Raw genomic sequence first — 12,358 nt, 5'->3', positions numbered from 1 at the left:
TTTCAAAAATACGATTTGCAACTTTTGCAACCTTGGACGGCGCAGCCGTAAAAGTTGCAAATGAGGTTGCAAAAGTTGCAAATAAAAATGGAAAGTTGCAACTGTTGCAACTGCAATTGCAACTAGTTCAACTGAAAACTGTAAGTTGCAAAAGTTGCAAATGAGGTTGCAAATGAAGTTGCAACTGCAGTTGCAACTCAGTTGCAACTAAATGCAACTGAAAACTATATATAGTTGTAAATGAGGTTGCAAAAGTTGCAAATGAGGTTGCAACTGCAGTTGCAACTTTTGCAACTTCATTTGCAACCTCAGTTGCAACTAAATGCAACTGAAAATTGTAAGTAACAACAGATGTATGGTGTGCCCCTGGCGGGGCCATTAGATTACAATAGAATCAACTGAATGCAACCATATGCAACTGAATACAACCATATGCAACCATATATGCAATTACAAATCCTGATTTCAAGTTCCAGTTTTCAAATGTCATTTTCGACCTCATTTTCAGCTGCATATGAAGTTGCAAAAGAGGTTGCAACACGGCTGGCGCCGCCTGTAGTTGCAAATGAGGTTGCAAAAGTTGCAAACAGTATTTTTGAATTTTTTTTTTATGAAAAGGTATTTTTAAAAAGAATTCTGGAAGGTAGTATTTTTGAAAACAATAAAAGAAAAATTAGGTAGTTTTGTACATTTCCCAAGAAAATAATGCTGCGCGTGGAACCATAGGGCCCTGCAGTGCGACTGGTAGTATTTTAACTAAAAACACCACACCCCACCCTCTTCACTCACGCATAACACATTTTTCCACAACAACATTTTTCTCCATATAAAAATAAAATAAATAAATAAATAAAATAATAATATTTTAGTACGCCCAACCAACTAGACACAACCTCCAATATCTTTGGCAATGCCCCATTTGTAAGTATATAAACACACCAATACCACCACCACCACATTTATATTCTTCTATGTATCGCTGCAACTAATTCTCCGATTTTCTTCCATATCTATCGCCTCTAAATAAAAATAAAATCATAAAGATCACATCTTTTACTATTATTATTCACAACCCACCACTGATTTCAACCAGATTTTTATTTTTAATTTTTTTGGGTTATCAAGATTTGTAAAATGAGGATGAGGGATGAAATAGTGGATTATCAGGGTGAAGAAGAGGATGAAACGGTGTCGTTTTATCCTCCTGCTAAGAAAGGGGATGTGGTGGTGGTTGGTTATGCTCTCACTTCTAAGAAGATTAAGAGCTTTTTGCAACCCAAGTTTCAGGATTTAGCTAGGTGCCCTTTTTTCCCATGTGTATACACATATATGTGTGTTTATATGTTTGTGTCAATTTGAGTTTTTGGTTGATTTTGTGGCTGTTTTGTTACTGTGATATGGATCTTTGAAATGACTGTGTGTGGGGGAGATGGAGAGAGAGAGAGAGAGAGAGATGGCTGTTTTTGTGCCTAGCTGGAGCTGTATATTTTGTCGAGAGAGAGACATATATATAGATTTAGCTTATATCTGTATTTGTCCCTAGCTGGAGCTGTATATTTTGTTGAGGGATTGAGAGAGAGAGAGAGATTTAGCTTATAGCTGTATTTGTGCCTAGCTGGAGCTGTATATTTTGTTGAATGGGGTGGGGGATTAAGCTTCTTATTTAAATTTTTACAGTCTTTTTGTTTAATAATTATGTTGTATAAAGTATTATTATGAATCTTTGGAATACTGTATCTGTTTGTGTGTTTTGTTATTGCTGAAATCTTGCCAACTGTTTGTGTGCCTAGCTGGAACTTTGCTTGTCTTTGCTGTGGTTGGGATTTTAGAATCTTGGCAATTGAATATTCTACAGCTCATGTGTTTCAATTTACTATGCTTTAAAAAGATTCTTGATACTACTGAAGTACAGTGGGAAATAGTAAATTTTGTTGGGTTAATAATTACTTCTCGTGTTATTGTCTGAAAGATCATCTTTTATGCAAACTGGAAACTTTTGATGTTATATGATGTCTTGGATGTGCTGCTGATAGATGGGTCAATTTTTTCTTGTGTGATTCTTTAATCTTCGCTGTAAAATAACAAATTTTGGCACAATTTTATCAAATTTAAACACTTGCTAACCAAGTCTCATTTTATATTGTTGTTTCTATATTTTTTTTGCATTTAATTGTTATTTTGTTTACTAATGAAATAGCTGTTCATGCTTACCGATGTAATTCTATCCTGTGATTGTTGAAGGGGTAAAATGTGATCTTTTTTGTTGTTAAACATGCAATACTATTTTGTTTTGCAACGATAGATGACCTTAAGGCTTAACCTTGGGTTAATTGTTTTAAATTACTAAATTTCCATAAGTTTGCTTTAGTGTAAATATAATATAAGTATTGGTTTTTTGTTTTCAGGAAGAAGGGTATAGTATTTGTTGCTATCGACCAAAGTATGCCTTTGTCTGAACAAGGTCCTTTTGATATTGTCCTGCATAAGGTTGGTGTATACTTTGTGCTTGGCTGTCGTGTTTTTCAATGCATCCACTTTCACTATACATTGTCCAGTTTATGCCAGCTTCTGCTTGTAATTGGTACTAGTACTTGTTAGTAATATTAGCGGCTTATGATGTATTCTATACCATATGTTGATGCAGCTATCAGGAAAAGAATGGCGGAAAGTACTCGAGGTTGGTTCTCAAATTTCCATTCTTTTGTTTTTTTTATTATGTCAGATAAGACCATATAAAATTGATAATCCACGTGAATCCATATTGTAGTACAATGCTGTTACTATTAATTAGTTTTACCATGGAAGATATAATAAAGATGACTAGACTTAGAGGGTGTCCTGTTGCTTAAGACTTATACTATGTGAAACAGCTTGCAGAATTCTTGCTCTTTCCTGTGTCATGAATCATTGCCTGATAATTGAGGTCCTTCGAGATTTGAGCAAGTCATCTTTCTTCAACTGTGGTCAATATAGCTGAATATTACAGGTTTTTCGTAGCCTTTTGCCCCCCAAAATTAAATCCTGAACTATATAGAGAGGAATTTTCTGGGTCTGATGGTCGATCTCTGTTATCACAATAAGTCGAGACCAAATACTGGTTCATTATCGTTTTTTCTGTGACTCGGTAATTTTACTTTGAGTCTGAAACATTGTGGCTTGTGCTATGTATTCCATTGATATTTCTTTGATCAGTTCTGTTAGAATGATTTGTAAGAAATTTCTATATTTTGCTAAAAGCTTAAATCAGTATGCTATTTGGAACTGCCTTTGGGAGACTCAGTCTTAATTTCCTTAACAACCCCCCCCCCCCCCCCCCCCCCCCCCCCAAAACACTCACACACACACCACCAAAAAAAAGTAATATAACAAAAGATCACAAAAGAAAAGAAAGAGACAGAACTGATTTCTGCAGCCTATTCTTGAATCTTCTATGGAATAAGAAAGTTAGAGAGTATGAAATAAATTCTTTACATTTTTATCTAAAAAAAATTTCTTCCCACTTGGGAAGATTGGGACAGAAGAAAGCAACTCACTTTACATTCTTTTATATATTCGGGAACACACAGTTAATGTGGATTTTGTGTATATTACAGGTTATAATTTCATTTTCTACATTATATTCAATAATCTTAAGTTTAAAATTTCTTCGGCACATACTGTGTTAATTATCATTTTCGTTTTAGTGGTTGGTCAAGTTCATTTGTTCTTTCTATGAAATTTCATTTATTCTGCCTTGACTTTATCGATAGGTAGGTAGGCAGTGTTCATTTCTTCATATATTTTGCCTGGTTTCTGGCTGCTTTTTTTGGCGGGCTCTTAGCCTTGGTCCCATGTATACTATTCTTTGGCTCAAATATTCTCTTTGTTACAAGCCTGATCCTTGAGGCTTGAATGAACTTCTTTGGCATAATTGTTTAGCATCGTATGGTCACATGTCAGGTTGCTTTTGTTTATGTGAATGAATATTCATTACTCCTTCAGTTGAAATTTTGGCAACTCCAACAGCTGAAAATAAAGATGCGTGCACATAAATATCGTCACATTATTAACGATGCTTAGTGTTTAGAATTTCTTTCTTACTTAAATATTTCCTTTTTATTTTGAAGGATTATCGACAAATGCACCCAGAAGTCACAGTCCTAGATCCTCCAGATGCCATACAACATGTGTACAACCGACAGTCTATGCTTCAGGATGTTGCTGATCTTGACTTATCTGACACTTATGGTAATTCTTCTGTGGTTCAACTAGCTCTGTGAATTATACATAGTAGCTTCAGGGTAGGTGGTTAAGTGCTATCTGGAGGTCCTGCTTAGATATGGTCAGAATAGAGGGCCTGCTTAGATATGGTCAGAATATTGCTTCTTAATTTTCTCAATTTTAAGTATATTGTTATTTATATTTCATAGAAAGAGGACTATGTGTAATTGTGCAGGCACAGTTGGTGTTCCGAGACAATTAGTGATTAAGAAAGATCCATCATCTATTCCTGATGCAGTTAGCAAAGCTGGGCTAAAATTGCCTCTGGGTATGTTCGCATTTTTCAACGTGTTGGCCAAACATTTTTCTGTAGTGTTTTTTCTGTCTAATTACCACTTGATAGTATTCTTGATAGGTAGTAAAAGATGACTAGGTGGCCCTTGTGTTATCTTTTTTTCCTTGTGTGTCTTGGATAGTTGGATGCATATACATTAGTTCACTTTACTTTGTAGTGGCCTTGTTAGACAATTTTGCATGGACAAGATTTCTTTTGTCAATTATTGCAGTAAAATTAATATAAACCTTTTTTGAGGGCAACACGTGTGCTAATTTTTAATAGATGGGAGCGAGACAAACACTCCTAGTCCATGTGGCTTGTCCTCCGACAGTTTGCCGTTAATGTTCCATAGTCAAGATTATATGTTCTACTTGAATATATCTGTGGTAAACTATCACTCAACAATTTCTGATTTTGGTGCTTCTCAGTTGCAAAACCTCTGGTTGCCAAATCACACGAGTTATCATTGGCTTACGATTGCTACTCACTCGAGATGCTAGAACCTCCCCTTGTTCTTCAGGAATTCGTAAATCATGGTATGCTAGTATGATACTATGTGCAGCTCTAATTATCTCTGTCCATAATGCAAAGGATAAATCTCAAAACCTTTCGTGGTTGTAGGTGGTGTCCTCTTCAAGGTTTATGTTGTTGGGGATGCAATCAAGGTTGTTAGACGCTTCTCTTTGCCTGATGTTAGCAAACGTGAGTTGTCAAAAAGTGCTGGTGTATACCGATTTCCAAGGGTGTCTTGTGCTGCAGCATCTGCTGATGATGCTGATTTGGAGCCATGTGTTGCTGGTGAGACAATCTTCTTTCTAACTCATTTTTGTGGCCAAAATTCCAAAATTTATATATACTTAAGTTGGATGCTACCTCTGCTGGACTGGTTTCTTTTTTTGTAAACTTGTATATGTTTCCTGAATGGAACCGGTCTTGGTTGTGTTCAGCCTTATTAGCTGGGATACACCCTTTTTTATATGAGTGTGAATACGTGATTGCCCTTGAGCCATATACAAATGGCAGTGTTTCATATACATTCTTCTCAATTATTTATTATTTACAAAAATATGCAGAGCTTCCCCCGCGGGCTCTACTTGAGAGACTCTCTCGGGAACTTCGTCGGCGCCTGGTATTGTACTGTCTCTCTGTTTGTTTCGAGAAATGTGTTTCTTGACAAATATATTTTTCGTTTGTTTCAGTTCAAGGGGTATGTTCTATATTATAATTATGTCATTTATTCATCTTAATTTTTTAATTTTCAGGGTCTTCATTTGTTTAACATGGACATAATTAGGGAATACGGGACATTGGATCGTTATTATGTCATCGACATAAATTACTTTCCTGGTAAGCAACTCATATATTAAACAATAACTTCGTCCCAGGGGCTGAAGGGACCCTGCCCCCCACAAGCTTTTTTATTACTTACATGTCAGAGAGAGTATGTAGATGTTAATTTATCGACTGTAGTAAGGAAAACTGGCAACAGACTGGACCAAGGCAAATTTAATACTAGTTCTCTTCAATTTCATTAATTTATTCATTTGATGTATTATTAGAAAAGTCAATAGCTGTATAAGCCTAAATTGTGAAAAAAGTCAATAGCTAAAGAATGATGTTTTTTGAATTAAAACAAAACACACACACACACACACACACACACACATATCATAATTACAGAAAGTATTATGTGCAAGTACTACTATTTTTGCACACGTTAAAGTCTTGACAAGTAAAAGTGAATTCAAGTGTATCGTTTTAGTCTGACTTTGGTCCGAACACAAGAAGGGTTTGCAGTTGGCCATCAACTTGACTCTACAATGCACAATGTTGTCGCTCAATCACTGGTTACCCACTGTTCAATAAGTGTTCTGTTTATATATTTTCTCCAGGATATGGGAAAATGCCTGGATATGAGCATATATTCACGGACTTTCTCCTCAGCCTGGTGCAAAGCAACAAGTACAAGAAACATTGTTAGTGCAAGATGAAAGTTCTGTGGCCATGCATGCTAATATCTGAAAATACAAGTCCATGCAGAAGCAGAAAGGAAAAAAGGCACTGCACTTCTTAGCAAGGGTTGCTCCAGTTCAGGGTGCTGTCGTAGATCGGAAGTTTAGTGGATAGTGCAAGATGGTCTACAGTTATGTTTTTTATCTTGATGTTCTAGGATCACAATTTCCTTGTTTTCATTACTAGTCTTGGGTTTGCAGATGTTAACATCGTCTATGTTTTGGTATTAGTTTTAAGTCTTCAGTTTGTGGCTCTTGCTAGAGACCTGGGAAATGTCGCAGGCTCTTGTAAATGATTATACCTTCATAAGGTTTAGGTGTCACTATGTGTGTGCCACCTTGTATATCCTGGGTAGTAGTGAACCTTGTAAATCTGGCCTAATTTAAATGCACTCCTTTCTTCAACCTCCTTACTTTCCAGTAGCTGGTTCATAAGGTTAAGGTGTCACTATGTGTGTGCCACCTTGTATATCCTGGGTAGTAGTGAACCTTGTAAATCTGGCCTAATTTAAATGCAACCCTTTCTTCAACCTCCTTACTTTCCAGTAGCTGGTTATATCTCCATGGTTTCCCACGTATTTCTTGACATTTTAGAAGGTAGCTTAGAAAAGCTGCAGATAGATAACCAGTGGGGAAAATACTTGAACAAAACAAGAAGCTGATGCCTGCCGTTTTTTTTTTTTTTTTTTTTTGTCACTTAATTTTTGAGAAATCCAGGCAGCCAGACCCTTTCTAGCACAGATTCTGAATACCGATTTCAGTTCACTCAATATTTTTTATTTTTGGGACATAATTTGCCACTCATTCGGAATATTTGTGGCAATGCAAGCCATATATTTTGTTCAAACTCAAGGCATAACAAGTAACAACATAGTTGCATTTTCTTCCATGCATAAAACAAACAAGAAACCAACGTCGCATGTAGCTGGAAAATCAATTCTGCATTTCTCCTCTAGTAAAACCAATCTGGATCGGAGGGACTCATCAAGGCTGCGATATCAAATTCATTCTGGTCCGAATCCTCGACATTCCCTGCCACTTCCGCTGCAACTTCTTGTGCGTGGTCACCGGGCACCATCGGTTCTGCCCCTTCCCCTGTCACTGCCTCTTCGATCTCTTGTTGATGGTGATGGTGATGAGGTTGGTGAACAGCTAGTTGAGCTTGTGCTCTGGCTAATTCCTGCTCCGCATTGTTTATTTCTTCATGCAATTGCGTTATGATTCCTACGCAACCATGAACTGGATTCTCAATTCTACATTGTGCCTCGTAATACAACGTTTCCGCAGCTTCTCCTCTTAAATGAACCGGCAGTTGCTGCATGAAATCGAAAAATGTTCATCACTTCTAAGTTCTAAGTACTAAGAATGAACAACAGAATATTTTACGCAGTACACAATATTTTAGCAAAATTTAGTCACGAAATATAACAAATAGACAAATAGTCGTCAATCCTGCGCCCAACACTTTACATGTGTACTAAAATTACTGATCATGTGTACACAATATCTTGGCAAAATTTAGTCTCGAAATCTTACAAATAGAAAATAATTGCCTATCCTACAACACTTTATATTGAAAACCGAAATTACTTTTCAAAATCGTTGCACTCGGAAGAATATGCATTATTTAAACATGTATATATGTTACCTGAAGCATCTTTCCTACATTGCTAGCCCCAAAGATTCTATGAACAGAAGCAAATCTATGAGGATTGGTTGGAGGAAAATATGGAGAAAAAATACAATCCACAGGGCATCTTCTTCTTAGATACTTGCAAGCTGCACAACGACCCGTGTTCATATTCATTAACGAGATTTTATTGAATACAAATTAGATAGTAAAATCTTGTAGACAAGATTTTATCATTACTAGAATGAGAAAAAGAAGATTATGAGAATCTCGATTATATATACTAATTGCTAATTACTAAAAAATTTAAAAACAACGGCTAGATTCGTATTGTTTTGAAGGGTTTTACTAGTTTAGGTAAGTTACCGGTAGCAGATTTACAGTTGAGATTGATTGACAAATTTTTTATATAATCTTGAGGATTGATTTGCATGTATTTCAGTATTCCAGGTTGTTAAATTTCAAATTTTGTTTCCATGTTATAATGTGTTTTCGTTGTGGTGTTGACACAGGTTTTTTTATGCGACGAAAAAAATATTAAGATGATTATGTATAAATAATTAAATATTGAAAATTAGAGCATGGAAATGGAGAGAGCGAAGAGTGAAGCAATGGGGGGAGAGTGATGGATGAGAAAGAAACTTGTAAAATACGGTAGCAGGCAGAGCAGGTGTAGAATACTGAATACTGACACTGGGGTTGCAGTTAGATACATACGTCACATATACATCACCCATTATCTACTTCGAAATAAAAATCACTTTTTTTGTATTATTTGTCTAATTAATTGTAAATCAATATAATCATACTTATTGATATATTAATAATTTTTATATCAATATATCATAAATATCAAAAAATTTATTCAAACACGCAACTTAAAATTATTTTTCATTTATAAATCGCTCCTCAACCTCAATTATATAGATTTTTCTTTTAAATTATGCCGAGCAACTCTCATGCCAAAAATATATAATCAAGGATAGAAAAGGGAGCATGGGGGTGACCATAGCCCCTCCAGGCTCCAAAACCTCCCTAAGAGCTTGAATTGATTTGATTTTGAGTGTAAAAAATTGATTATATAGTTATTCGGTCTTTCCAAAAATATCCCGAAAAGTTTGTATTTATTTAATTTTTAAGTATAAAAATTGATTATAGAGTTCACTTATTCTCCCACAAACTAATAAATCTTGATCATCCCTTCAAATATATATAGAAATATCATGTAAATTTGGATTTTGTACATACAAATTTATGAATTTGTCAATAAAATTTAGATTGTTGGAATGAATTTTTGCATAAATTTTTTTTGTCCCTCCACATATTTTTTCTGGTTCCGTCCCTGTATATAATCCTATACTCCCTCCGTCCCCTAGAGAAAGCGATTGGGGGACGAGGACGTGGCACCGACTTTAATGCTCCCGTAAAATATAGTTCTATAACTTATTTTTAAAAAATTTCTTTTCTGAATAAAAGTTTGAATGTTATATTTTTCTTTAGAAAAAGAAAATTTTAAAAATAAGTTATAGAACTCTATTGAAGTGCGTGTCGAGCAATGAAAAAACATACAGAATTAAATGGGACAGAGGGAGTATACGGGAAATAAAGCATTGTATTCGAATGAATGAAAAAAGATTTCATTTATCATTTCAACTATATCGGGATTTGAGTTGTGTAAGAAATGACTCCTATATCCATGTAGACTGCAATAAAGAATGAGTCTGCTCTCTGCTCTCCCCCTCTGCTCTGCTCTGCTCATTGTAAGCATGGCAGCTTCACTAATTAACTTCTCCTATCTTTCAATATTAGTTTCTGGATTATTGAATTTCTTGTCTTTCCTCCTCAGAAATTATAATTATCAGTTTCATTCTATAAAAAAATTCGTAAACTTTGAAAAAACCGAGTCCTGCCGCTACTAGTCTATTTTACATGAAAAAGGAAATTTAAAAAACAGCATAGAAGCTCTATTGCTTACAAGTTACAAAGAGCGTATGATATAAGTTAATTGTCGTTTCATAAAATCTTGAGAAAAATAATAATCAAAATTTATCAAATGGCAATGGAAATTAACAATTCTGATTGACAGAATCAGAAACATTAGATATAAACAGCTGAATTTATAAAAAGACAGCTAAGCACAAATCTTAAACCCGCTCCTTACACAGAGGCTGCTCGGACAGAATTTATAATGGACCTGAAATGGCACACTTTAATAATTTACGATGATCCATCGTGCAGCATTAGCTAGGGGTTGAAGAAAGAATTCCCACATTGACATTTCCAACACATGGGCTTGTAATCCGATAAATCATCACCTCTGGAAAAAGCAGTATACAGCTTATGGCTTCTTCTTAGGGGTGCAATGGGAACCTGAACTGCCTTGCAATGCCCACAATTTCTACATTTCCTTTCACATCTTGGTGGCCTTGATCCTATCATTTTTCTTGTCACCGTACTCTCATTCTCTCCATTAATCTGTATATACACCATACATATTTTTTTATATTAAAAATCTATATAATTTTGTAACTAAAATGATACAGAGGTTTGTAGTACCTGAGACAAGTCAATGTGGTTATGTATCACTCTACCTGAAATAAGAAAAAAATACACCCCGATTCAGATTAAAGAAGATAAACCAAACGTACCCAGTGTATCCCGCTCTGCACCCACTCGTAGAACATGTTCTCGGGAGAAATTAAAAACATGTAAGTGGGATAAATATAATCTGAATACAACACACTAACCTTGAGCCATTAAATTGAGGAGGGTCAAGCTTGAAGCTGACAAAAAGATGAGGAACATCATTGAATTTCCATGTTTGCGGCATCTGAGAATGGAAACCATGTTTACAGAGAAAAGACTAAAAAGAGCAGCTACAAAAGGTTGATATTTAGAAAAGTGAGGATTTGGGCTAGTGAACAAATGGTATGAATAGTTAGGTGTGTACATAAAGGGGTTTAAGAAGTTGACACTGTTGTCATATTTGTGTGAATTATGAAAGTTGAATGAGAAGAGAAGGGAACTTAAAGGTGAAAAAAGTGAACACTGATAAGGGAATGACTTGTGAGGTTTTCAGAAGAGTGATCTTCAGCCAATATCTTTAGACTGTACTATTATATAGAATAGTAACAACTCTAGAAAAGGAGTCGAGTGAACCAAACAATGCTCCAAGCAAAACAACACAGATACAAATTGTATCTGTGTGTACTGTGTAGTATTGACAAGAGCTGATTTCTTTATTGCAGTTGAGTTGCTTAAATAAGTAATGGTTGATTATCATTAACGGAATTTCTTGTGTTCGTGAACAAACTAACAATCACTTTTTGGTTAGGTTGGTTAGGTGACAGATTCTATTCGCTCAAATTTCATTAATAATGATGCCTCCTACACGCACAAAGAGACCGTTTGGGCAAATTTAAAAAATGATTTCTTGCTTAAAATAAAGAAGTGGATTAAAATTGAGAAGTAAATAAGTTAATAAAGTGTTTGGAAAAAAAAACAGAAGCTCTGAAAAAGAAGCAGCTTTTTAAAAGTGTTTCTACTTACTTACACAAACAGGTCAAGAAAAACAGAAGCAAGAATCAAAAGCCGCTTCCGTTAAACAAACATGGGCAAAATCTCCATCAATCAAAATATTCCGCCAAAGTAAAAGTAGTTGTTATTGCAGAAAAACCCTATGATTAATTACACTGGTCAAAAAGGGATAAAAAGGTGGTGAAATCTTTAGAGAGTGTTATTGGAATCAGAAATTAAAGTAGTAATGATCATTATGATGCAATGAAGCAACAGATAAGATCCCCCTCCGTGTGCCTGGCTGTTTGTGCACATATTTATGCACTTCTGCAGCTCATCTGCTCCACTTCTGCGTAAAGCAAAGGAATAAGATGCCAAATAGGCTTTAGTACTATGGCAACAAAGGTGACAAAATAAAAGAGGACATGTTAAATCACCACTGCCTTATCGCTCTCTATCAAATCCCCGTCTCTTACACTACTCTTCTCTGCAAACAACAATTTTTTGGTAATTTATTAACTTGCAATTCTTCGAAACTGCAATTTTTTGGTAAGATGCCTCGCACACCAAGCCGTGTGCATTGTTCGAAATGGACAATAGCATATTTCCGTATTGTGCTACCTAAAACTGTTCCATGCATTTATCAGTTTGTGTATGTTTATG

General features: G+C 35.3%; 2 protein-coding genes and 1 long non-coding RNA gene across 5 annotated transcripts; 1 reads left to right on the top strand and 2 right to left on the bottom strand.

Annotated features, from left to right (window-relative positions):
* Window positions 1–897: 897 nt before the first annotated feature.
* On the top strand, window positions 898–6,954 carry LOC108215400 (inositol-tetrakisphosphate 1-kinase 4). 3 transcript variants are annotated; one of them, XM_017387900.2, is made up of 10 exons: window positions 898–1,298; window positions 2,406–2,487; window positions 2,645–2,677; window positions 4,107–4,227; window positions 4,436–4,528; window positions 4,966–5,073; window positions 5,159–5,335; window positions 5,611–5,666; window positions 5,800–5,884; window positions 6,430–6,954. In XM_017387900.2, exons 1-10 carry the CDS (start codon window positions 1,135–1,137, stop codon window positions 6,516–6,518), a joined length of 1,008 nt encoding a protein of 335 aa, XP_017243389.1. In that variant the 5' UTR covers window positions 898–1,134; the 3' UTR covers window positions 6,519–6,954. The 3 variants fall into 3 exon arrangements, with proteins under 3 accessions (XP_017243389.1, XP_063946695.1, XP_063946696.1); XM_064090625.1 differs by lacking the exon at window positions 898–1,298 and adding an exon at window positions 2,871–2,986 and having other exon boundaries at window positions 6,430–6,658; XM_064090626.1 differs by lacking the exons at window positions 898–1,298; window positions 2,406–2,487; window positions 2,645–2,677 and adding an exon at window positions 2,987–3,124 and having other exon boundaries at window positions 6,430–6,658.
* A 547-nt stretch (window positions 6,955–7,501) lies between these two features.
* On the bottom strand, window positions 7,502–8,356 carry LOC108212181 (LOB domain-containing protein 24). The gene is made up of 2 exons (XM_017383909.2): window positions 8,198–8,356; window positions 7,502–7,864 (listed from the first exon to the last, which is right to left on the bottom strand). Exons 1-2 carry the CDS (start codon window positions 8,354–8,356, stop codon window positions 7,502–7,504), a joined length of 522 nt encoding a protein of 173 aa, XP_017239398.2.
* Window positions 8,357–10,193: 1,837 nt separating this feature from the next.
* LOC108213827 (uncharacterized) lies at window positions 10,194–11,353 on the bottom strand. Its single transcript, XR_010290594.1, has 3 exons — window positions 10,927–11,353; window positions 10,736–10,770; window positions 10,194–10,654 (listed from the first exon to the last, which is right to left on the bottom strand). It is a non-coding gene; the product is annotated as an uncharacterized LOC108213827 (long non-coding RNA).
* Between the last annotated feature and the right edge of the window lie 1,005 nt (window positions 11,354–12,358).

Source organism: Daucus carota, chromosome 3 (assembly GCF_001625215.2).
Source record: "Daucus carota subsp. sativus chromosome 3, DH1 v3.0, whole genome shotgun sequence".
In the NCBI taxonomy this organism is placed as follows: Eukaryota; Viridiplantae; Streptophyta; class Magnoliopsida; order Apiales; family Apiaceae; genus Daucus; species Daucus carota.
This window is presented reverse-complemented; position numbering and strand designations above follow the sequence as displayed.